Source organism: Triturus cristatus, chromosome 4_2 (genome assembly GCF_964204655.1).
Source record: "Triturus cristatus chromosome 4_2, aTriCri1.1, whole genome shotgun sequence".
NCBI classification, from domain to species: Eukaryota; Metazoa; Chordata; class Amphibia; order Caudata; family Salamandridae; genus Triturus; species Triturus cristatus.
This window is the reverse complement of record NC_140586.1, coordinates 674,562,349-674,590,314: the sequence shown is the minus strand read 5'-3', so window position 1 is coordinate 674,590,314 and position 27,966 is coordinate 674,562,349. Positions and strand designations below refer to the sequence as shown.

At 43.9% G+C, this 27,966-nt stretch overlaps 1 protein-coding gene across 2 annotated transcripts in view; it reads left to right on the top strand.

Annotated features, from left to right (window-relative positions):
- Nucleotides 1-27,966, top strand: part of FGGY (FGGY carbohydrate kinase domain containing) — a 2,161,252-nt gene that overhangs the window by 1,237,907 nt on the left and 895,379 nt on the right. For both annotated transcript variants that reach the window (XM_085602490.1, XM_085602489.1), the window contains one exon: nucleotides 5,658-5,719. In XM_085602490.1, coding sequence (XP_085458616.1) covers nucleotides 5,658-5,719 — 62 coding nt within the window. The remainder of the gene's footprint in view (nucleotides 1-5,657; nucleotides 5,720-27,966) is intronic.

The following is a 27,966-nucleotide window of genomic DNA, read 5'->3' as shown; positions in this document are numbered from 1 at the left end:
GGAGAAAGAAGGGATGAAAAAGAACCCGTATGAGTGAGATAAAAACAACGGAAGTGTAGGGTGATGGAAGAAAGAGGCATGAGGTGAAAACAAAGTCAGGCAGCTGTGGTATTCCACAACTCCAGTACTCAGCATAATTGGGGGAGGGCTTCAGAGAAAAACGTTAGGGCTCCTGCACTTCTGTGTTTTAAACAAATTAAGTACCCTCGTAACAGCAAGGAGTTCTTCCCCAAATTATGTGTGATCTATGCGGTGTGTAAGATACAATTGCACTTGGGAGATGAAGTTAAAACATGTATATGTAAGCCTTCACAGGCAGGCTGTCTTTGTCTGTTCTTGCTCAGAAGCTGTCTCTGTGAAAGCACGGTAAAACGGATGGGTCTTTAGTTTTACCGTGAAAGCCGAAAGGAAAGTAGGACTTACATATATGCAGGACAGTTCTGTATTTGGGTGCCCCCTTGCTTAGTGGGCACAAGACGCTCACCAGTCTGAATTCTCACTTCGCCACTTTAACTGAGAAAGACTTGTTAAAAAATGGCATCTGCCTTTCCAAGCATCGTTTGAGGAATTATTGCCAGTTTTGGGAAATAAAGATCTCACGTTCAATATAATTTCTTGACATTTTGATGGTTGCAAAAACAGCTTTAAAACACTTGTTTTCAAGAATAGCAAGTTCCACATCAAAGTAGAGCGAGTTTGTTACACAGAAACATCAGAAATATTGCTATTACAGGAGGGCACACAACCGTATATGGTAAGTGACTAAATATATGGGAAACGTCCTTTAGGAGTAAGCCCCAATCACGCTGTGCCTTCACAGCACCAGCAAAAGAACGAACACGTCTTAAGCACGTATTCGGTCTTCACGTAAGTCGTTACAACGACTTGCTTTAGGGGGGCACATTGGTGGAATTGTGTTAGAATTAAAGTCCAACACCTTCCCTGCTTTTGTGCAGACTGTAGTTGCAATAGTAATAAACTATTCCAAAAATCAGCACCCCCTAAGGCAAGTCGTTATAACGACTTGCGTGCAGAACGAATGCATGCTAAAGACGCGCTCGTTCTGATGACAGCGTTCCCAAGGCGTGCATAATAATGCATGCAGAATACTGTCCTACATTCTAAAGATATCCCTTTGTCTTCAGAGCACTACATTCTGTAGACATCCTTGACAACAGAAGTCATGATTCAGATTGGTGGTATCCGGTGTCTCTGTTTCCTCTCTTATCCCATTCCCGTCTGCCCCTTTCAATCACTGTCCCTCTTTTTACTGTGTATGTGGCCACTGGCAGAGGTGGTGAGAGATAGTAGAGTGCATCTCTCCAATTGGATTCCAAGCACAATATTAGTGCATTGAAGTAAGGAAGAGGCAGGAAGCTTTGTGGTAAGTAAAACATTGGTTTATTCCGTAAGATTCAGCACCCATGACCGAGCACTCCCGCTGCGTACCAAAATCTCGGTCAACTGATTAACGTTAAGAGAATTACTGGCACGCATCGTTCAGAGCCCAATCTTGGAACCAGGTTTAAACAATGCATAAGATACACGAGACATCCTCGTGCTGGAGACAACGCGAGGATGCCTCCACAAGAATGAATGAATGAAACAGGATTTATAGAGCGCCTGGTTACCCATAGGCATCCCCGCGCTTTTGCCTGATTACACACTGAGCTGTAACCCATTCATTTAGGAAAGAGTAATGATTTAATCTGTCTCCGGAAGGTGAGGTAGTTAGGTTGGGCACAGATCTACAAAGGCAGACTGTTCCAGATTTTTGCCACATTATGAGAAAAGAGGCGGCCATCACTTCGTGCTCTCTTTATTCTTGGTGTTGACAGTAAATATTTAGTTTCCGACCTTAGGGCTCTATTTGGGCGGTACAGATGGATAAGGGACTGAATAGCCAAGGATCCCTTGCCTGCAAGTGCCCTATGGGCTATGCATAATGCCTTAAACTGAATGCGCTCACGGATGGGGAGCCAGTGTAGAGATGCCAAAGCTGGTTTAGCTGAAGAGCGCTTTGGGATGTTCATGAGCATACGCGCAGCGCAGTTTTGAACAACTTGTAACTTTCGTATCGAGGAGCAAGGGGCTCCAAGATAAAGCGCATTTGCATAGTCAAGACGTGACAGGATGAGAGCCTGAACTAGGACTCTTCTTGCTGAAAAAGGGAGTAGTGGGAGCACTTTACGCACCATTCGTAGGATCCCGAAGCAACTTGCAGCTACTTTTTGCCCTTGCTCTTTAAAATCAAGGTTCCGGTCAAGCCAAACACCCAGACTTTTGATTTGGTCTTTAGGGGAGGGGGCAGGACCAAAAGAGCTAGGCCAGAGTAGCCCAAGATTTGATTTTTCTCTATTCCCCAGGTACTCACTACGACTTCTCCCACCCCACAAAGAACAAGGTAGAGGAAGAGCAACAATACAAATAAAGGAACATGTAAAGAACTATAATGGTTAGCATAACTTGAAAGTAAATGCGAAGGTACCTATGAAAAGTCTAGGTTACAAATTCATGACAAAACATAATCATTAAACCTGAAAGGTAATCTGCTTTGACGGGTACCCAAATCACCAGTTTGCAAAGAAACATCACCAGTCGTAGCAACAGCCTTAGAGACAGGACTATCGTGCTGACTGACATGTGAGGTTAAACACCGAGAAGCAACAGCTTTCCCAGCATTACCTTCACTTACAGGAGGAAGCACACTTGATGTAAGATCACGCAACCAGCTAGTCCAGTCACAACGTTTAAACTCCTGTTTGGACAATTTGAGCAAATAACTAACCTGTGAGTCAGAGAGATGCACCAGTGACCTCTTATTCCACCACCCCTTACTGCCAGGTAGCGCTGATCCTTTGCTCACATCAGTAACCTGAACAGGAGTGGAAAATTTAGATAAGCCCTTAGAAATCTTTTAGGGTTTTTGATAAAAACCCAATCGTTAACTTTTAGTTCCATATTGTTAAAACTTTTCCCTGCATCATGCATAGAGTTCATGAGACTCTGCTTCTGTAACACACAAGACACAAGACCTTTGTCAACTTGGCTATGCTTGTTGTGTTTGTTTTGCAACCAACTGGGACAAAAATTGGTGTGAGCATTCCTAACCTCAAAAGGGTAAAAGGTGGAACCCCTGAGGTGCAATGAGGTGAAATATTATAAGACCATAGTTTGGCCTCAACATAATCTTGAACATCTTGAGCAGAGGAAAGAGCTGCCTGAATAGCATCCTTAACTAACCTGTTTACCCTCTCAACCTATCCATTAGATGCTGGAGAATACAAAGCAACCTTATAATGACCAACATCATTTCTTGCTAAAAATTTGCACATCTTATGGGAGACAAAATGGGTACCATTGTCGGTTACAATAACAGAAGGCGAACGCTCAACTGTAAAAACCTTCTTCAAGAATTTGATGGCATTAGTGGTACTGGCTGCATCACAAAACATATGATAAATCATATAGAATGATAGTCAACCATCAAAATGAGGAACTTGAGATCATGAGGCAAAACATCATAAGGCCCAAAAAAATCTAAACCAACCTTGTCCCAAGGCCTGTTGGGAAAGGGAACGGGATGCAAGGGTGTACTCATCAACTTCCATTTCTTATTTGACAATAGACATTCAGCGCACAAATCAATACAAAATTTGAACTGAGATTCCAAAGATGGCCACCAATAATACAACTTAATCATTTTAGAGGTTTTGGTAACACCTAAATGACCATGGTGCGCAGATTTAATGATGTCTTCCCTGAGACTTGACGGAGGAACAAATGAGTCATGTCGCATGACCATGCCATTGTCGAGGGACAACTCGGATGCCACAATGGCAAAAACTCTCAACTCACCAGAAAACTTCCTGTTCTCTGGCCATCCCTTAACAATGTACTCCATGACCTGTTTGAGAATGTTATCCTTGCTGTAAGCTTCCATCCATAACTTTTCTGTGATGCTGGGGCATTCCTTGATGGCGTCTACGGCTGCCACAACACATTCTGTGTCCATATAATCCTCAACTTCAGAGTCATCATGAAAAGCCATGCGTGAGAGACAGTCAGCTCTGAAATATGCTTAATAGAATAGTGAAACTGGAAACTTTGAGAGAAATCTAACCAGTCTAGCTGAAGCCTTGCCAAGCCCTGTACCAATGAGTATATGAGTAAGGGGTTTATGGTCAGTAAAAAGTTCAAATTCACGTCCCTAAATGTAATTTTTGAATTTGTCAATTGCCCAAACGCACGCAAGGGCCTCACGTTCAATAGTACTGTAATGTGTCTCGGACGATTTAAGCATTCTTGATGAAAAGGCTATGGTGTGTTCCTTTCCAGATACCCATTGTCCTAGGACTGCACCCAACCCTGTGAGACTAGTGTCCACCATGATAAAACATTTAGAACCATCTTGAAAAGCATGTAAAGCAGGTGCCTCAATAATCAATTTCTTCACTTGGTCAAATAAGGACGAGTCTTCGTTAGACCAGACACATTTTGAACCCTTACATAGCAGGGCACGCAATGGTTCAACAGTTTGAGCATAACCCTTAACAAATTGTGCGTAATATTCTGCTAGTTCCAAAAATGACTAAAGGCTGCACGAGGGATGGTGGAGCTAGTCGGACCATCGAAAAGAGACAGGGAGTAGCAATGGATGGCGCTGTGCGCGCCATTGAGAAATTCTTTGTAATCGGCCGGTTGGGTGCTTAGCACGTGGACTCCTCCGGTCGTCGCCAAATGAACTAAGGGCGAGGCAGGAAGCTTTGTGGCAAGTAAAACGTTGGTTTATTCCGTAAGTTTCAGCACCCACGACCGAGCACTCCTGCTGCGCACCAGGATCTCTGTCAACTGATTACCGTTAACAGAATCCCGGCACGCATCGGTCAGAGCCCGATTGTGGAACCAGGTTTAAACAATGCTTAAGATACACGAGACATCCTCGCGCTGGAGGCAGCGCAAGGATGCCTACACGAGAAGCTACTCACTACATGCATCCTGACAGTGAGGCAGGTAGTTTCTGCCCAGAGATGAAAGCCCAACTGCTAACATCTGTATCTTGAGAATAAAAGAGGACTGTGCATTATTACTAAATCTTTATAGAACAATATGGCACATAGCACAACCTCAAATTATTGTACCTGAAAACTCTGACATAACATACGTTTTCTGCACAAAGTGACATCTGTGTTTATGTGCAATCTCACAACTAAGGACGGATCATGATAAGGCCATTAACCCTTTTCATAACGGGTTTACTATTTGGCTGGAATTTATGGGTTTTTGCACCCACACATTGTGGCAGAGAATACAGACAGATCAGATTGCACAACTGTATTGTTTTATACTGCATGAATGGAGAATAACAACAATACTCTTCATCCCTGTTTAATTGGATGGAAAGCGCACACCCACACACTTATAGGTGTGCAATTTTCACCAGGAAAAGGTATCAATCGCATCATACCCTCAGGCTTTCATGATTGGCTATGTAAGTGATAGAAAGGGCACTTACTTGAAAAACAAATACTTTACAAAACCTTTTAAGTCATGAATAATGTATTGCAATATGCTTTGCTTGCACATGAATTCGCATCAAAACAAACGTCTCTATTCATAGTCCTTTATAATCTTCTATTTTTGCATCTCTTTTGCAGATAGAGCATGTTGTTCGGGGTCATCCTTTGTTTCCAGAGTTGGAAAAGGAAGCAAATGCCAGGTCAGAAATAGTTATATTCTAAAAAAGGCCATAAAGACTTGTATATTTACTGTTTTATATGTCATATTGTTGAAAGTATGTACCTAGGGCTGGTGGCCCTCTTTGTATTGCTCTTAATTTCAGGATGTGCCAAGTAGAGAATTAAGTCCTTTTTGTCTTAAGTGATTGGTAGGCAATTTGAATACTATTGCACAGAGAACAAAGGCATAAGTAAATTAGATTATTTTTCTTGTTGCACTACTGCAATATTTACCCACAGGTGAACAGAAAATCTCAAAAGTAAACAGTTGTATTGTCTGTCTTCTGCTTTATGTACTATAAATGGGTAAATTTTCCGCTAGGGTACATTAAGAGGATAGTTCAAGTCATTGAGGAGAACCAATGCCATATAGAGAAACAATGCTTAAGTTTCTTTATAAGGTTATGGAACTCTCAGGTGACTTGAAATATCCTTCTCATATACAACAGAGGGTACTTTATTCCTTATAATACATGGTCACACCATCACCTTTTCCACAAACCACTTCAATCCTTGGTGCATAGCTCTTTCACGTGAAAGCGAGAGCATGTTTCAAACATGAAGAATAAAAATAGAATTTCTATTGCAAAATTTAAAAAGTTGTTCAATATTTGTTGCAAATATATACTAAAATTGGTTTAATATGTCAATTTAAAAAAAATGTGCAGTAGCTCAGATTGTGTAGAAGCATGTAGAAAGATTAAAACTTTTCTCAAATTATCTAAAGAGTGTAAAAATAAACATGTTGTATCAATGTCTCCTTTCTGCTTGCCATTGCACAGCTAGAAAAAAGGAAAACAACATTTCTAAACGGCTGCTAGATCATTTCAAAACAGCTGCTTTAATTATAATCTGTGACCTGACTTTTTCCTTGGTTGCTGGCAGCAAGCATTGTGACATCAGACTTCAACTGTATTAAGAATTATTATTGAGTTCTGACATTATTTCTTTATAATTAGCCACTGGGTGCATCACAAATCACCAAATACATGTAAAAAAAAGAAATAGAGATGAGTTTTTAATACAGGGATTGCAGATTTCCATGTGTTATATCAAAAGAACACTGACTTCTGTCAAGTAAATGTCGTGGAAACAAATATGTTGAGGGTCTGTTACTGGAGGAGCGAAGGTCAGCGGAATTGCAGAGGATCGAAGTATAAGATTGAGGAGACGTATTTCGTTTTAGCGCAACATGCATATAGAGTATAGTGTACATTACAAATTATACATTACAAATTAAAGCTGCAGCACTCGGTTATTACGTCTCATCTGGAGCCAGGGGTTCAGCCTTGCCAAGTACCACGCATCAGGCGTTAGACTAACGCATTTCAGTGTGGTGATCAGAATCACCGCACTGAAATGCATGCAATGTCACACATAATAAATAGGCATTTGTAAAGTAAGTGAGACCATCTGTGGCTGTAGAAAGATATCTCTCACTCTGCTGCTGTTCTTCTAATAACTCTTTGTTTTAAAGATTTTAATAGCACTTTAGCGCGTGGCCACTTCCTGCTTACTCTGACATCAGCCCCTGCCGCCGCCCCCCGGAATCTCTGGTGCGTGCGTACCCCGGCTGGCTCTCCCTCGCTTATACCGCACTGATACTCTGTCCCAGGGCTGCAGAGGCAGGTGGCTCTGCTGTCTACTCGCAGCCGCTTCAGGATATGCCTCCCTCAGTGCACTGCGTCTGGTGTGGATTGGCCCGCTGTTGAGGCTTGACGGCGCCTGCTTTTTCCTCTGGTGTTCTGGTTGCCTGGCGCGGGCTCCTGGCCTGATTCCTGTTTCTCGCTCTGCTCTGCTGAGGCACCGCTTAATGCCCCTGGTATTACCGACTGAAGCTATTCTACATACCGATGGACCCTGAGACTCGGCCTTCCTCTTTATGATACCTCCTGCCAGCTCACGTCTATGAGACGGGTGAGGTCTTGCTGGAAGTGCCCCGACTGGAGCAATTATAGAGGACTGGCTTTGATAGGTGGTTTGGGCACCATTATTAATACAGCGCCCTTGGCTGGCTGTGACCTATTTGGATCAGCTGACCTGTCCGATGCCAGCAGGGCCAAAGAGTCAAGCACTGAGCAGCATTGAGAGAAATGTAATATAGCAGAGCACAGCAGTCCATCACTGCTACAAACCACTTCAGCTGAGCTCCAGCATTTCCCATCAGTGAGTAAGAAGCAGCCAGCCCAGAAGGGGCATACACTAGTTAGAGAGAGATGTTTCTTTGGAGAAGTGTAATTTGGTATTTACCTATGAAAGTAAGAGTTTGGATTTAATGATCAGCCTTGTAGGAAACTTTAAATAAATATAAATATATATATATATATATATATATATATATATATATATATATATATATATTACCTACTGGCGGTCGCCAGTAGGTAGTTATAGTTAGGACCCTGTTTCCATAGGAAATCCGCAACATTCTATTTGGAATAACTTTGGCGCCGGTCGACGAATCCTCGCGAAATTTTCAAAATAGGTGGGGCGCTACGCTCCGCTCCTACCCTGAAAGTCTCGGGGGGATTCGTCAAGCAGGGGCTGAGAAAAAAGGGGGGTCCCAAAACGCGTTTTCCCCATGCATTTTTCCATAGGACCTTTAGACACAGCTACAGCCCGAACGGCTGAACAGAATTACTTGAAATTTGGCAGAGAGGTAGCCATAAGGTCAAGGAAGTGCCTTTTGCAGGTCTGGTGTAAATCTGTTCAGTATTTCCTGAGAAAATAGCATTTAAAAGCATATATATATGTGGGCGGAGCCTAACCACACATCTCATCCTGAGATCTGATTGGCTGTCAGCACTTCATCCAAGAAGTGTTGGCAGCCATCTTGGGACCAATATACATGATAGCACCTCATTAAAAAGCATTGCAGTTAATAGAAGGTTTTAAGACTTTAGTTACATTATAAATCATTTGTTGATGGTACCATACTCATTTTAGGAATTGTGGTATGTTCTAAGGTGATTTCACCATGTGAAAAAGCCTTCTGCTGGGATATCATGATTGAGAGAAAAATATTTTCTCATGCTTTTACCACAGAGGTTTGGAAGGTGATCTATAGGCTAAACTGAGAGCTTATTTTCTGTAAATTCACATTATCTTTCTCAGTCATGTGAGAATGAAGTCTGACATTCTCAGTAAAACATGTACATCCAACAAGGGCAGAGACTGTCAGTTGATTCCTTTGTGTTCTACTGCAGCTTCCCAGAGTGTTCCAAAGAACTACTAGAGCGCTAACAGTCCTACTTATGATAAAAGTATGGCACACCTGAAGCCATCTTGCTTGGATTAAAGTGGTAACTCTTAAAACATTTAATTTAAAAAGGAACAAAATGAGGGGGTTCATTTTTCCATAAAAAGTATGATTAGTGCTGCAGAAAGAAAAATTAGGGCACATTTTGAGTGACTTCTCAAATCCTCTTCTATTTCATTAAAACATTCTGACATGCAGACTGAAACATGCACTTTCAATACCAGCAGCAGTTTTCCCTGGTGAGCAGTAGCTTTACTACAGTGATCTAATGAGCAAAAAGAGTGCTAACATTCTGAATTTATGGCAAATGTGTGACACATCTGAATGCCTTCTTGATGGAATCAAAGTAAAAAACTGAAAGTATTTCCTACTGAGGAGACTGCAGTAAATAAGGAAATTAGGAAACTTCATAACAAATAAGTCTCCCAAGATGGCCACCAGAGACAAAAGAGCCCAAATGTAGCCCAAATATCACCCAGATGTAGCCCAAGTATAGCCCAATGACAGAATGTCCCAGAATGTTCTTAATAACAACTAGAGCGCTTACTGTCTTCATTATGACAAAAGTATGGCACACCTGAAGCCATCTTGATTGGAATAAACTGGTAACACTTAAAACATTTAATTTAAAAAGGAACACAATGAGGAGGTTCATTTTGCCATAGAAATTATGATTAATGCTGAAGAAAGAAAATGAGGGCACATTTTGAGTGACTTCTCAAATCCTCTTCTATTTCATTAAAACATTCTGACATGCAGACTGAAACATGCACTTTTAATACCAGGAGCAGACTTCCATGGTGTAGTAGTTTTACTACAGTGATCTAATGAGCAACTAGAGTGCTAACATTCAGAATTTATGGCAAATGTGTGACATATCTGGATACCTTCATGATGGAATCAAAGTAAAAAACTGAAAGCATTTCCTACTGAGGAGACTGCAGTACATGAGGAAATTAGGAAACTTCATAACAAATAAATCTCCCAAGATGGCCACCGGAGACAAAAGAGCCCAAATGTAGCCCAAAATCACCCAGATGTAGCCCAAATATAGCCCAATGACAGAAGTGTGCAAAACACTTATTATTTTGTGTTTTTGCAGTGTTATATAGTGCAGACTTGTCAGGTATTGGAGTGCTTTACATGAGCATTGGTTACATCACACAAGAACAAATTCATTTTGGTTGTAGACATGGGGAGACTAAGTGATTTGACCAGAATCACAGAATGTCGAGCTGAAGCAGAAACTTCAACCTGGTTCCCCAGTTGCAAAGTCTGCAGTTCTGGAAGTAACACCACATCCTCTCCCCTAAGTGCAACATTTAATCAAGTGGTCAACTGGATAAAAAAACATAAAGATAACAAATAATTTAAAAGTGCTTTGTCGCTATTTGAAAACTCAGAAAATATGTCCTTATTTTAGTCTTTTAGAGCACTAACCATAATTTTGATGCCAATAAGACCCTCTCATATATGTAATTTCTAAAGGAAATGCTCTAGGTATTACAGTTTTGATTACATCAAGATGATGTCAGGCGTTCCACACTTTTGTAATAAATATAGAATGTTAGCAATCTAGTTGTTCATTAGGATACTGTTGAGAGGCAGAGGCCAGGGGCACGGACTCTGAAAATTGAAGGCAGGTAGGAGGGTGCAAAGGCAACAATTTAACCACACTGAGCAGGCAGGAAGGGCCGTGGAAGCACAACAGACTATGGAGGGCAGTGGAAAGGGGGGCAGGGGCAACAAACCAACAATACAGGACTTGCAAGAGAGGCTGTTGGAGGGAAGATCTATTACGGGTCAAGGAAGCTAGGGGCGGTCCCCAGATCCCCGGGAGCCACCACAGAACTGAGCAGGAGAGTGAGTCAGGGACAAAAGGGGCACCTTAATTTGAGCCGGGGTGCCTAGGAACGCTTGCTCCAAAAATGAAGAAAACAGACATATGAGACATGGAATTGGAGGCAGAATACAATGGCAGTTTAATGAGAAGATGCAACTTCAAAGAAACCGCAGAATAGAGACATAAAGTACAAAATACAGAATCCAGATAATCATACAGCTGTCATAATATTCTCTGTATCTCAATTAATGTACTGACAGAGAGAGAGAGAAAACACATCTATAAATGCATCATGAGAAACAAGTTACACCAAGGAAAATGTTACCTAGGAACACTCACGTTTACTCTTAGAGCAAGCATTCCTGCAATTACAATACAAAATCTTTTAAATGCAAAAGTAAAGAGAACAATGGTTAAACATAACATGACATTTCATATAGGTAAAATAGAATAAGATACTTCAAGCAAAGCAGAGCAAGACATTTTAAGCAAAGGAAGACAAGAGCTCCCAGCTCTTGGGGAAAACCTGCACTGCCTGTTAACCTACATACAGACGGCGAGGTAGTCCGTCGATATCTGTGGGTGCTCCCTTTTTATATCATTTTGTGGGCTCCTTTGCACGCTACATCTACCTACGTATGCTACCCAAAAGCTTCGTCTGCAGATTTTACCAGACATTTCGTCATTTACCCACTTAATGCTGACAATGGACTGGGTGAAAAGGTCAGTCTCTCAGGCCAATCGCTTATCGTAAGTTCCATAGAGCAAGCAGAAAATAATGGGTATTGTACGGGAATTCAATATATTCATGTATAAAATCTCCTCAGTTCTCCTAACTTGACGCTCTGCGGTTGCCACTTCCTTAAAAGCGGGAAACCTGCCCAGGAAGCAAGTACCAGTCCAGGATGCAGCCTACTGTATGTCGACAGCTTCAGGGGGATGTTGAACTTTGATACCGAGCACGGAGCACTCGGGTAGGGTGGGGGCTACTAGTTTGGATCAGAAGGCCTCGCAGACCTGCCTTCAGACTGCTATACACTAAAATTGCAGAGCTATGGTCAATTTAACAAAGAGGCCTACATATTGAACAGAAGGGCCTACACAGGGGTTTTATGCTGGCTGAGTGGTAAGGATGTCTCAGGATAATTATATAGCAACACAGGACCCGCTGGTCAATTTAATACGGCCTACAAATGCAGCTGGCAGGGCAAGGACAAGGGTCTCATACTTCAGGTGTGGACAGAACGGGCCAGGGGCCCCCTGTGATACAAAATCTACCCTCCTTCAAGGCTGTGGCAATGTAATAGACCATTGTGGGCAGAAGGAAGAGGCAATGGTAGTACAACCATACATGCCAACAGACCCGATTCAGCCAGGAAACGTCCAATGTTTTTAAGCTCAAATGGGCTTTATTTGATCTGTCTCCTGTCTACAATATCCTCTTTTTCAATGTAACTCAAAGGGGAAAATCAATACCCCAGTTTTTTTTCAAAATCTCCCTCTTACCAAGTTCAAAATGTTCGCAAGTATGGTACATTGGATCATGGAAGGAAATGGGATAGGGACATGGACTTGGATAACAGAGGACAGGAGGGACATGGAGAGGTGCACCAAACTGACCCTGCAGGGCAGGCATCAGGGTTTGCAGCAGCACAATACACCACACAGGGCATGCAGGACGGGAGTGCAGCACAACAATCCATAGAAAGCAAGAGGGAGGGGACAGGACCATGCACATGGACAACAGGGGCAAGAGGCAATGGTAGCTAGCTGACCATAATGGACAGACAGGAGAGAAAGCTGCAGCATAACAGACCATAAAGGGCAGGAGGGACGGATCAGGGGCATTACAATGGAACAGACAAGCCAGGAGGGAGGGAGTAGGGCTGGGGGCAAGAGGGCAGGGCAGGAGCAGCAAGATAGCCATGGAGGTCAGGCAGGATGGGCACTAGCAGCAAGACACACCATGAAGAGCAACAGTGAGACTGTGATGGCATACACACAGACCATGGAGGGAAGGTGGGAGGGGGTCAGGGGCAGCTAACTGACCACACAGGGAAGGTGGGAGGGTCCATGGCAGCACAGAAGACCATGCATGGCAAGTGGGAGGGTTAGTGGCAGCACAATGGCTATGATGGGCAAGAAGGAGGGTGGAGGGGCATGCACAAAGGACGATGGAGGATAGAAGGGAGGGTCAGGACCTGTGCACAGACAAGAAAGTTCAGGGGAAGGGACCTCACAACAGACCACACGGGGCAGGCAGGAGGAGCAGTTGCAGCACAACAGACCAGGGAGGGCAGAAGGGTGTGGCAGTACAATGGACCATGTAGGACAGGAGGAAGAGGATAGGGGCATGGCATGTGGACAGGCAGGGTGGAGGTGGCAGGGACAGGTTACAGTCATCTGACAATGCTAGGCAGGTGGGAGGGGAGTGGCAGCTCAACAGAACACTCAGAGTAGATAGGAGTGGCAGGTCCATGGGACATGGTGGGCAAAAAGGATGGAGCAGGGGCATGCACAAAGACATCGGAGGGCAGGGGGAAGGAGAATAGGGGCAGCAAGCTAAGCACAGAGTTTAAGCAGGAGGTCAATGATGGGGCATAGAATTGGGCAATGGAGGGCAGGAGGAGTGGACTGGTACATCATACTAAATTGAGGGCAGTGGCAGCACATCAGACCATGCATGGCAGGAGGGAGGAGCCTAGTCCATGGATTCACACAACAGAGGATAGGGAGGAAGGGGATGGGGCAGCAAACTAACTGTTCAGAGAAGGCGGGTATTAGGAACTTTATTGTTTTTAAAACATTGTGTCTGTGCGAACTACTTAAAATATGAACAAGTATGCAGCATAATCTCACTTTTATTCAGGAAGAAGAGGACGTTTGTGACTGTGACTCCGGGCTCACTTGGCAGAAACACCCCCTGACCCTCCACCCCCTATCGCAAAATGTAATGCCCGTGAAAAGGGTAGGTGAACACAGTGTTATATAGAACATAGTCCTGAGAGCACGATTGAAAATGAAAACTAGATATAGTGTATGGTATAAACTATGCACCAAAAAGTGTGATATAAGATGAACCGGGCGTGAAATATAATATGCAATACATTGTGCGCAATGACAGATTCATTGGAGAGCGCGAGATAGCACAGGCACTAGCGTGTGCTATGCGATATGCGCCTTGGAGTGTAATATGCACAGGGCAGTGTTGTGTAACCTAACTAGTCTCTAAAGTTGTAATATAAAATATGTGCTGGGGAGTGTAACGTTGCATATGCACTGTGACAAAGATATGGATCCCAGATTGTAATATGTATGGCATAGCACTGTGCGTTATAACATAGGCATCGAGAAAGGCACGTTAGATGGGGCAATATAACCCGTGCAAAGACAAGTGTGGCATGACATATTCACGGGGTGGTGTTACAGTGCACATGGGCTAGAGAGTGTCATAGCATATGCACTAGCTAGTGGAATACAACACAGAGGTGTGTGGCACTCGGCAGGCAATGGTGGGTGTAACACAGCATTGGGCTCTGTCAGGAGCACGCTGTGACTCTCAAGTGATGTTCGTCCCCTTTCCAGAGAGTAAAATAAAAAGTATTACACATCCGGCAGTGGATGTGTGTTTTATTAACCGTGAGGGGGGTTTCTTGCATAGTTTTGGTCGAATTTTTGTCGAATCCCCTTTGAATGGCTTGGTGTGCATGTGTATTAAATGTGCCCGTCAATAGCTACCCATGTTTGTATAAATAAACGACAAGGGTGTCTACCAGGATTAGGCACGGTAGGGCATCAGACATGTCAGAGCTTCACTAGTGGTGTAAATACATTCCACGTGGATTCATTGCATGCATAGTCACCTTTTAATGAATATCACGCAAATCGTCATGGTGATAGGTACGTACGGTTTGTCCAGCATGTCCTAGGTGTGTCTATAAATATATATTTTTTAAAAATAATAAAAAACAGTGGCCGGCCCTGGGGATTGGGGTCAAAAAAATATAATTAGGAAACTGGCCCTGGGGGATGGGGTCATCAGGGCCAATAAATTAGAATAAGAAGGGGAACCAAACAGCCCCCCTTCTTAAAAAACTAAAATAAATAAAAGACTGGCATCGTGCCGGAGGCCATGCCCCCTCCGTGCAGCACTCTGCAAACGCGCCCCCAACAGGCATCTCCAGTATGCGCCAGGGAGCTGCGCTGCAGCCAGGTGTTCTGAGGCCAAGCCCCTTTTTACACCTCTCTGCAACGCAGCTCTGTGGCGCTTACTGGAGGTACCTAGTGGTCTAGTTTGACCCTAGGGACCCTTAGGATTCAAGGGGACTTAATCTCTCAACTTAGAACAGCCACAGGGCGCGTTTACACAGTGGTGAAGGGAGGGGACGGGGCCTGAGGTGACGTGTGCAAACACGCACTATGGCACGTTTTAAATTGGGGATATAATTTCCCTTCAATACTGAGGGCCCCTGGGGGCTAACTAGCCCACCAAGTGCTTCCAGTAAGCGCCACTGAGCTGCATTGCAGAGAGGTGGTCTAGGCCGTGCCACTTTTTACACCTCTCTGCAACGCAGCTCAGTGGCACTTACTGGAGGTACCTAGTGGGCTAGTTGGACCCTATGGACCCTCAGGATTCAAATGAACTTAATCTCCCAACTAAAAATGGACACAGGGCGTGTTTACACAGTGGTGAATGGAGGGGACGGGGCCTGAGTTAACGTGTGCAAAAACGCCCTGTGGCCTGTTTTAAGAGGTAGTTTTAATCCCCATGCCCTATTATATACTAGGGGCTTACAGAGGAGGTCATGCTAATCACAGGGGGACCCCAACGCATAATGTTCCCTAGTGTATGTAGGTGTTTTCACTGTATTCTAAGTGTCTTTTAACATAGCACTGGCTCTAGGACTGGTTAGTCAGACTCAGTTACCACCAGTATCCGTCTGAAAAAGTTGAGGGTACAGGATGATTTTGCAACAAGGCTTCTTTCTGCTCTTCTTTTTGTTCTTTCTGCACGTTATCCTTCTTCCTGCACTTATCTTCGTATTTGAGGACTTCTGTTGCTTCTTTCTGCACTTCTTTTGTTTCTTTCTGTGCATTTTTTCTTCTTTCTTCACATGTCCTATCTCTGTAGGCATAGTTAGAAATTAGCATTTAAAAAACCTTTGAAATTCACAGAAAAAACCATAGGTTTCAGGCACGTTATAGTTAGGAATTAGCATTTAAAAAACCTCAGAAATTCACTGAAAAAACCATAGGTTTCAGGGGTGTTATAGTTAGCTGGACTTTTCACTTGTACAAAACCATTGAAATTCCCCCGTTATAGTTAGTTCAGCTAACTATAACTCGCGCGCCCGCAATGCACTGCTGATGACGTCACATATTACATCACTCATGACATGGTCAGTGACATCACTCATGACATCACTGATGACATCTCAAATGACATCACTGATGACATCACTGATGACATCATCCTTGTGATAGAGTGGCAGACCTCCTCTCACCCTAATATAACCTTTGATACACACATTCAAAAATAGAGACTAAAATTTTCAAAACAATGGACATACCAATACCAGTTACAACAACCTCTTCAGTAATTCTAAGATCCACATACACATCCACTCATTCACCAACAGTCCTATACAGTCACTCATACATGTACTCACTCATCATATGTACTCATACACCTATACATCCTGTTACACAATGCCACTCATCCATAGAGTTACTCACACACATAGTCACTCATGCTAATAAAGAATCAAACATACATTTACTTGCATATACAGTTATACACACACCACCATACTTACTTCTACGGAAACTTACACATACTTAGTCTTTTAAACAATCACTTAAAGAAACACATACTTATTCATACAGGAACTCTTTCAATCTCTCACTCTCACATATACTCACATATATACACCAATAGTCACATATACTAGTTTAAAACATATGTAGTTACTCATAAAGACACTATTGAGACAGTCATTCACTCACTAACACACCCATACACACACTCATCCACCCATACAGTCCTGCACACATGCTGTGTTCAACCCATACAAACAGTGAGTCACTCATTCATGCACCTATGCACTACGTAATACCCCCCACCGAACCATGCAGACACTCAGACTGATACTCAAAAAACCAACTAATAACCTATATAGACTCCCATGTAGCTACTCACCAACCCATGCAGCCACTTATACACAAAGTGAGAGACTGATACAGATATTTACATATTTAAACATTACTCACTAAGCCATGTATTCACTATGATACACTTAATCAGTCAGTTACACAATCAATTTTTCAAAAACAAATCATCCATTTAGACACTTATATACCCATTTATTCTTCCATCGACCTTGAGATATACATATATAAAAAATATTTAATTTTCAGAAAAACACACATTCACTGGATGATGTCATCAGTGATGTCATCAGTGATGTCATTTGAGATGTCATCAGTGATGTCATGAGTGATGTCACTGACCATGTCATGAGTGATGTAATATGTGACGTCATCAGCAGTGCATTGCGGGCGCGCGAGTTATAGTTAGCTGAACTAACTATAACGGGGGAATTTCAATGGTTTTGTACAAGTGAAAAGTCCAGCTAACTATAACACCCCTGAAACCTATGGTTTTTTCAGTGAATATATATATATATATATATATATATATATATATGCTTTATTTTGCTCGCAAAAAAGTGTCACTTATAGTCATTGAATGTCACTCATAATTACACTGTAATTATGAAAATGACACACATAAGTAATCTGAAACCTTGGCAGCTATGGCAGTTCTGTTATGTAACAGACAGTTTCCCAGAAATGCAAGTGGATGTCCTGAGCAAAGCAAAGGCGCTCTGAAGACTTCTTGAAAATGTATTAGGGTTACACAAAGGTTTTGCCTGCACCCCTAGTTTGTGCCAGGCTTTGGTCAAGATGTATTTAAATGCACATCTGACCACAGCAAAGCACCAGATTTCTTGGTGCAGGTTGCTTGTGTGCTAGACTTTCTGTGTGTAGGGAGGTACTTGGTGGTGAATTGGATTGCGGCAGGTGTAGGGCGTGCGCAGAGTGGTGGCTGGAGAATAGTTGGAGCCGCCTTGCAGCAGGGATGATTGCAGGATGGTGAGGGGTGACACCTTGCCCTGTCTTTGAAGTCTGAAGCAATGACAAACAAGGATAAGGGGTCTGCTGCCAAGCCGTGGCAATCTACCCACTGCCCTGCAGGGCACTCGGCTGCAGGGGAAGTCTTTTCTGCTGCAGGGGAAAGGTTTTCTGCTGCTGCAAATTGTCATCGAATCTGTCCTTTTGTGTTGATTTTTTTTTAAACCTCATGAGCTTTGCAATTCATGAATTATGCAACTCCACACATCCCTACAAATTCAACAAATGTGAGGCTCTATCGCTAGTAGAATGTTTATTCAACAAGAGTGCACATCACAACCAAAAGAGGCAATGCTTCATGGGCCTACAATAGCTGTAAAACAGCCCATGGCTCGTAGCCCGGCCGGGGAGGCACAGTCGGACCCATTAGGGGCACGGGGGAAATGCCTCCCAGAGGCGAGAGAACCTTCGCCCCCCTTGGGCAAAAGCCTGCAAAAGAAGGGGCGACCACCATTGGCCGCCCGAGGTAGCCAGCGCCCCACCCCCTCAATCAGGGGGCGAGCTGGCAAGCCAGGAAGGGCGTTAAAAGAGGGCACAAGGCCCCAGTAGTACACACAACCACCCCCTTCCTGGCTCGCAGATTGGTAACAGATCAGGAAAGGCATGTTGGAAATACGACAAGGATGAATGCAAGTGGGGGACTGTTTGCAGGATCAGGCACGCATGTGGGACCTGCGGGGGCAACCATCTCATCTTGCGCTGCAGGCAGGCACAAGGGGCAGGGGCCAACGAGTAGAAGGAAGGCCCAAAAAAGTAGGGAAAAGGTGGCAAAGGAAACGGAAGACGGGGAGGGGGGCCACCCCACCTACCCCATAAGGACACCCAGATTATTGTATATATTTGGATGGTACCTCAAGACATCGGACAGGCAAAAACTAGCAGAAGGTTTCAAAAGGGTTTTCTAATCCCCTACAAAGGACCAGCGGGGGCACGGGAGAGCAGGCACCTAACATCAGTGCAAGACAGCCCGGAGTCAGCTAGGCTGAAAGAGGAAAAAGAAGTACAGCTGGGAAGGGTAGCAGGCCCATTTACAGCCCCCCTCGCTTAAGAACTTGGTAATATCCCCACTAGGCATAGTCCCAAAAAAGGAAGAGGGCAAGTTTCAGGCTAATACACCACCTGTCTCACCCATATGGGGACTCCATTAACGACTGGCTGGATCAGGAGAGTTGCTCAGTGGCATACGCATCAGTAGAAGTTGCAGTGGAGTTGATAAGGTAAGCAGGTAGGGGGGCCTGCTAGCAAAAACTGACAAAGAATCGGCGTTTTGCCTGCTGCCAGTTCACCCAGACAGCTACCATCTGCTGGGTTTCCAGCTGGACTGACAAAACTATTACATCCTCCCCCTGTACCATTTAGGTTTGGCAGAAGGTCTTGTTTGTGAGTCGCTCGTTCGTAACGCGAGCACAGCGGTGGGCGGCTGCAAGGCGAGAATTCGGCGGAATATGGCTGGGGACATGGATTTGATATGGTGGGGGCTCCCAGGAATGAGATGGGACCAACTGCTCCCTGCGGTGCGGGAGGCATTGGGGCAAGGTGGCAAATCGGATGCGGTAGTGGTCCACCTGGGGGGGAATGACTTGGCAACCTTAGATAGGAGGGATCTTCTGGAAAAAATGGAGGCGGGCCTCACAGCCATAGCGAGACTAATCCGCCCAGCCAAGGTTATTTTTTCAGAGATAATACTGCGTGGAGAGGGGCTGTGGACCTGGGGGTGGTGGAAAAATCAAGGCATAAACTGAACATCACCATGGCGAAACTATGCAGGGCCAACGGCTGGAGATTCGGGAGACACGGGTTCATCAACCTGAGATCTCCCGGTTACTATTTGGAGGATGGGGTACACCTGAAGGGAGTGGGGCTGGATATGTTCCTGCTAAACATGGTAGGGGTCCTAGAGCAAATGGGTTTCTCATAAGGAAGGAGGATGAGAGTAAGGGGGAGCTCCCTCCGATCGAAAAATAGTAGGTAGCGTGGCAGAAGAAACACAAGAAATATAGAAACAGAGAAATAATTACTCGAGGTAAGTAGAAAGCTCACACAGTGTCCTTGGCATGCCTCACGGCAGGGGGAGCGAATGATGGCGCAAAGCCAAAGACAGCTTAGATGGGATGCTCCCACAGGGCCTTTGGGATGCCGCACGACGGGGGTACTGAGGGAATGAAATAACAAGGACACAGGCAGAGTAGAGGAAGGGCTCGCACAGGGTCCTTGGGATGCCATACAGCAGGGACCCTGAGGAGCAAGCGAGGGGCCAGCAAAAGTATCCAGGGCAAGAGGAACGGCACTTGCAGCCCAGGCAGGTCCGGGCAGACTCTCACTAGACTTGGTAGCAAGCTGAAGCCTAGATTCGCAGGAAAAAAGGCCCGACCAAAAGTGGCCTCCCGCAGAACTGCACTGTCTTGTGGTAAATATTTCGTTACCGGTACTATTTTTTATGCGGTAAAATCTATTAAGAATAACTCAGTAAATATAAGAGGCAGAATCCGTGGTATTAGAGGTTTTAAAAGGCTTTATTCCTATACAAAGGAATACAATTCGAATTGTGGGCCTTCTATTCCATCACCACGAAAGTTCAGGAAGGAAGGGGCATACATTATTGACAGATAGGCAGTTTTATAGAAAATGCATTACAATGAAACAGATGCAAGAGGCGTAACAGCTGATAATTCAGATAAACTGTACATACGTAACTAATAGAGGCGTAAACATGGGTGTAACTAAAATACGTCATTAAACATGATGTCACAAGTGGGTGGATCCATAAAAGAATCCTGCAATGTCAGCAGAAATATTTGGCAGAGATGCGCGCGCAGCCGCATGACGTGTGATTGACGTGCAACTAGAGGGTGAAGGGGACTTGACATTTAGCTCTACGTGTGGAGACAGAAGTCTGGGGTTATGTCAACCTAATCCCAAATCATATCTAATATCCTATGTTTAAAGAACTGTGTTATCCAAAAGGAAAGGTCTCTAGGATAGAATCTATTCTATACTGACTGTTAGTGCGTGTACAAGCGTCTAAGTGTCTACATGAGATGCGAGGGGGTAGGAATATTCCATGGCAACGGAGCTATGAATTACTTGCATGAGGACAGCGAGGCCTGGCCCTTTGCACGGTAGCTGGAGGAATGTTTACCTAAACTGCTAGACAGGAATGCATCGGATGGGGAGCGGAGTAGATAATCTTGAAGGTGAAATACAGTTTTTTGGCAGGCGATAGGCTGGATCAGGCACCGTTAGCCGCGCAGGGAGTAGGACAAAGTTCATGGATACAGATGCAGGCTCAGACTGGAGCTTTCAGAGGCAGAAGGCAGGAAAAGGCTTGATGACAGAATTCAGGGCCTACTCGCCTGAATCTGTAAAATGTGGAAAGTGAACCACATAAAGTCGGTGGCCTTTCATACTTAGGAATGGAATATCTGACCCATTCATGGCGGGTCTGAAAGAGGACATGTTGACGGTGGACGCACATATATTTGCGTCTTCAAAACTGGAGTAGGAGGGAACATACATGTACTTATAGTATGCACATGGAGCCGTTGGGGTCTACGATAGGGGACATAACTGATCACAAAATTCATATTTCCTCATTCCCTCCTTGTCCCCTACGGACCCTCAGGAGATATCGATCTTCATCAATCCATCGATCTGTTCATATAGCATCATTTGTTCTTCTTTCTTCTTCCGGGATCTTGAACGAAAACTTGGATGTGGGATACACGATGTGGCACACAGACCACAAATCGCTGGCCCGCATTGTAGACCTAAGCAGCAACTGAATAGTATGAGAAAGCCAATACCAAGGAAGGATAGTATTCTCCATCCCCAGGCTGACAACACGCCCCAGAACCAACCGGACCAAGTCCAGGTGCCTGGACTCTGGTGTATCTGGCTTACAATCTTATGAAGGCGAGTTATGGCTTTATATACTGACGGCGAATTTTCTGGTATGAAAATGCAGCAACTTGATCCGATGACCCTACAAGCTCCGCCCCTATCGGCCAGGATGACGTCAAGGACAAGACGATTTTGAAGCACAACAATCCGCATAGCAGACTGCTCTTCTGTTAAATTGCCTAAGGCGGAAATAGTTTCGTTCACTACTGCTTCAAGGGTTCTGGTTAATCTACGTATCAGCTTACTATTAGTGACTGTACTGTGGTAAATAAAATTCATTACCGGGACTTAATTTGATACGGAAACATAATAAAATAGCTCAGTAAAATGAGAGGCAGAATCCGTGGTATTAGAGGTTCGGAATGGGCTTTATTCCAATGATCGATTATAATCGGTTGCTCCAAGTTCCATCACCACGGAGGTTCAGGAAGTGAAGTACATACTTTATTGACACGAAGTGATTTTTATAGAACATACATTAAAATGAAACGAATGCAGTAGGCGTAACAATTGATAAGGAAAATGACGATTCATATGCGTAACCGAAAATGGGTGTAATAAGGAGTAAAAAGGAACATAATTGGTTATGATGTCATATATAGGTGGATCTATAAGATAATACTTGGCATAGATGCGCGCGCAGCAGCATGACGTGTGATTGACGTGCAACTAGGGGGTGAAGGGGACTTGACGTTTAGCTCTACATGTGGAGACGAAAAGTCTGGGGGGTCAAGTCAACCTAATCCCAAATCATATCTAACATCCTATGTTTAAAGAACTATGTTATCCACAAAAGAAGGACTCTCGGACAGAATCTATTCTATACTGACTGTGCGTGCGTGTACAAGCGTCTAAGTGTCTACACTAAATGCGAGGGGGTAGGAATATTCCATGGTAACAGGACTATGAATTACTTGCATAAAGACAGAGAAGCCGAGCCATTGCTCGGTAGCTGGAAGAATGTTTATTTAAACTACTAGACAGGAATGCATCGGCTAAGGGGTGAAGCAGATAACTCGAAGGTGAAATACAGTTCTTGGCAGAGAATAGGCTGATGTCAGGCTTCGTGAGCCGCGCAGAGAATGAGACAAAGTTCATGGTCACAGATGCAGGCTCAGACTGGAGTTTTCAGAGGCAGAAGGCAAGAAGAGTTTGACGACAGAATCAGGGCCTACTTGCCTGGACTGTAAAATGGCATAGGTGAACCATATAAAGCCGGTGGCTTTTCATACTTAGGAATGGAATATCCGGCCTATTCATGGCGGATCTGACAGAGGACATGTTGATGGTGGACGCACATGTGTTTGCGTCTTCATAACTGGAACTGGAGGAAACATACATGTACTTGTAATATGCACATAGAACCGTTGGGGTCCAAGATAGGGGACATATCTGACCAGAAAAATCCATATTTCCACATTCCCTCCTTGTCCCCTACTTGCCCGTCAAGAGATATCAATCCTCATTAATCCATTGATCTGTTCATATAACATCATTTGTTCTTCTTTCTTCTTCCGTGACGAATAAAATCTTGGTGGTGGAATACACGATGTGGCACACAGGCCACAGATCGCTGGTCCACATTGTAGACATAGACAGCAACTGAATAGTATGAGAAGGCCAATACCTAGGAAGGATAGGACTCTCCATCCCCAGGCTGATATCACACTCCAAAACCAACCGGACCAAGTCCAAGTGCCTGGGTTCTGGTGTATCTGGCTTACAATCTTATGAAGGCGAGTTATAGCTTTATATACAGATGGCGAATTTTCTGGTATGAATACGCAGCAGCTTGATCCGATGACCCTACAAGCTCCGCCCCTATCAGCCAGGATGACGTCAAGGACAAGACGATTTTGAAGCACAACAATCCGCATAGCAGACTGCTCTTCTGTTAAATTGCCTAAAGCGGAAATAGTTTCATTCACTACTGCTTCAAGGGTTCTAGTTAATCTACGTATCAGCTTACTATTAGTAACGGTACCTATATAGGGAAAGATGCCTTTATTGAAATCTGTGTATTTTTCCCATGCTGTTTCAGTGTAATCGACAATTGGGAGATCTCTCCGCTCTCTGTTGTGTACTAAATGAATATTTCTATAATAATCAGGAGGAGCTAGGAAAACAGGTGGCAAAAGGAATGCAATGTAGCAGGTACCATCCCAATCTAGAGGTAGACGCATATATGCAGTCTGACCACATATAAAGTAGGAGTGGCGATAAGCTCTAAATGAAGATTTGCCTTGATCACTGAATTCTACTGTAGTAGTGCATTTACTATGGCCCATATGTATGGAACCAACTTTTCTTACACACAATTCACCTTTCGCTGGGAATACTGACATGGTTGGTAAAACTAGTTCAACTTCGGATTCGACATTTAGAATCATGAGATTAGGTGTAAAGTTACCTAATCCATATACTTCATTTTCTAGATCAGTTCCTGTTCTTTTGGGGCGACCCTCCTTGTCAGGGTAACAGACTTTGAATAAAACTAGGTTCAGATTTCCCCATACCCACTGGTCTTGGTAAACGGCTGTATCTGAGTCTATGGAATTGATTAAACTAAACCATGCTCCACAGGAGCCATTATGTGTAAACGGATGTGGAAAGAAAGGCAGGACTCCTTCATAATTCTGATAGGGAGGGAGCCGGCCACACACCCAACAATTAGTAGCATTACTAGTCTGGTGGGAATGATGTAACATACTAATGAAAGTGTTATTGCGCAGCGCAAGTCTATAAGACAATTCATGCGGGGGTAAGTCACTAAAAGAATGTTCAGCAGTAACATTGTAAACGTTTCTGGCAATAGGGTAATATATGTGCAACAATATACTTGCAGTAATTATTAAAAGACTTAAGAAAAACAAGATTAATAATGTCACTATGCAATGGCTACGCAGTGATTTACAATACGCCTGTCGTTTCATCATTTTTCGCGACTGTCCATGATTCAGGTCTAGGCGATACATGTCGGAGACAGATTCAACCGCTTCACCTAGGAGAGGACTTAAACAATTAAATCGTCCGACGGTCTAGGCCTTAATTTTAGTTTATATAGTTCTTTACTGTCGGCCTCAGCCAGAGGTAGTTTTGAGTCAATTGGTGAAGACACACGAGGTGGGCTATTTAGATCTGCAGGAAGTCCATGAAATTTCTTGATATGACTTGAATGAATCCATCCTTTCCTGCCTTCAATCTTCACGGCTGTCCTTGTGGTCAGCAGGACCAACTGGGGTGTCTTCCACCTGGGCTCCAGCTGAGTCTTTCGGTCGAAATTTCTCACAAGCACAAGGTCCCCCGGAACTACGTCATGGGATTTCACCTCAGTGTTGTCGGGAAAGGCTGCAGCTACCTGTGAACGACAAGATTGTAGTGCAGACATCAAGGAAGCCAAGTAATCTGTCAGCATATTACAGTCAATATCAGTTATTTTGCGTGGCATAGGCGTCCCCCACATATTTGGTGGTCTGCCGAAGATCACTTCATACGGGGATAGCCCTGTTCGAGAGTGTGCTACCATTCTTGTGTAAAAGAGTGCGACTGGTAGTGCTACTACCCAGTCGACACCTTTCTCCCTGCATATTTTGGACAATCTAATTTTCAGGGTCTGATTATGTCTTTCTACGAGACCTGCTGCCTCGGGGTGTCGGACACAGTGGAATTTCCACTGATATCCTAACAGAAGTGAAACATGTTTCATTAATTCGGATGAGAACGGCTGGCCGTTATCTGAGTGAACAACACGTGGTAAACCGTATCGTGGGAAGAATTCTCGAACTAACTGTTTGGCAGTAGTCGGGGCAGTGTAATCTGAAACCGGGTATGCCTCCGTCCAGCGGGACAGAGCGCAGACAACTACGAGAACATGTTTGAATCCTCGACATCGTTCCATCTGGATATAACCCATCTGGAGTACTTCAAAAGGGTGATTAGGAGGATGAAATCCACCCTGTTCTACGGGAACACTTTTTCCTGGGTTGAACTGGCAACAGATCATACAGGTACGGACCTTTTGTTTGGCTGCTGCTCGTAAATGTTTATTGAACCAAATGTGTTGAATGCTATCTAGCATAGCTTTTTCTCCTACATGTGCTGGACTATGTATAGTGTTAACTATAACTTGGACCATTGAATCAGGAAGGAACCACACAGACGTTTCCTTCATCATCCATCCTTGGTCCGTTTGGATCCCTCCTAATTCAGTCCATTTCTTTATTTCGTCTGGTGTAGCATGTGTCTGTATGTCAATTACGTCAAGGGTAGGATCTTTAACTGTCATACAATGTGTCGGCATCGGGACTATTGTCTTTGTCATGTCGGATGTTTGAGCTTGAGCAGTCTGTTTAGCTGTTCTATCGGCTAGATCATTGCCTTGAGAAATGACATCAGTAATCTTCGTATGAGCCTTACATTTCATAATTGATATTGCAGTGGGTAGATGTATTGCATCTAATAAGGCATGAATGAGGGGTCCGTGCTGAATGTGGGCACCGTGGGAAGTTAAATAACCTCTCTCTCGCCACAGCACGCCGAAGTCATGTACAACTCCGAATGCATAACGTGAATCAGTGTATATGTTGACTTTTTTACTTGTGGCTTGAATACAGGCTTGTGTCAGAGCGATGAGCTCTGCGGCTTGAGCTGACAAAGTATTTATATGATTTGTTTCAATGACTTCAGTATCTGTTGTGACTGCGTAAGCAGCCACTAACTCTCCTGTATTTGTTCTCATACATGAACCATCTACATACAATGTCAGGTCTGGGTCTGACAATGGGACATCGGTTAAGTCTTGTCTAGGTTTCGTCGTTATTGTAATAACTTCAATACAGTCATGGGCTAGTGGGTCTGTTCCGGTTACAGGCAAAAGTGTGGCAGGATTCAATGTGTTACATGTGGAGACGAAAAGTCTGGGTGGTCAAGTCAACCTAATCCCAAATCATATCTAACATCCTATGTTTAAAGAACTATGTTATCCACAAAAGAAGGACTCTCGGACAGAATCTATTCTATACTGACCGTGCGTGCGTGTACAAGCGTCTAAGTGTCTACACTAAATGCGAGGGGGTAGGAATATTCCATGGTAACAGGACTATGAATTACTTGCATAAAGACAGAGAAGCCGAGCCATTGCTCGGTAGCTGGAAGAATGTTTATTTAAACTACTAGACAGGAATGCATCGGCTAAGGGGTGAAGCAGATAACTCGAAGGTGAAATACAGTTCTTGGCAGAGAATAGGCTGATGTCAGGCTTCGTGAGCCGCGCAGAGAATGAGACAAAGTTCATGGTCACAGATGCAGGCTCAGACTGGAGTTTTCAGAGGCAGAAGGCAAGAAGAGTTTGACGACAGAATCAGGGCCTACTTGCCTGGACTGTAAAATGGCATAGGTGAACCATATAAAGCCGGTGGCTTTTCATACTTAGGAATGGAATATCCGGCCTATTCATGGCGGATCTGACAGAGGACATGTTGATGGTGGACGCACATGTGTTTGCGTCTTCATAACTGGAACTGGAGGAAACATACATGTACTTGTAATATGCACATAGAACCGTTGGGGTCCAAGATAGGGGACATATCTGACCAGAAAAATCCATATTTCCACAGTACCTATATAGGGGAAGAATCCTTTATTGAAATCTGTGTATTTTTCCCATGCTGTTTCAGTGTAATCGACAATTGGGAGATCTCTCTGTTGTCTATTGTGTACTAAATGGGTATTTCTATGATAATCAGGAGGAGCTAGGAAAACAGGTGGCAGAAGGAATGCTATGTAACAGGTACCATCCCAATCTAAAGGTAGACATATATATGCGGTCTGGCCACATATGAAGTAGGAATGATGGGAAGCTCTAAATGTAGACTTGCCTTGATCACTGAATTTTATTACAGTGGTGCATTTACTGTGGCCCATGTGTATGGAACCATTCTTTTTTATACATAATTCCCCTTTTACTGGGAATACTGACATGGCGGGCAAGACTGGTGTAGCTTCAGATTCAACGTTCAGGATCATGAGGTTAA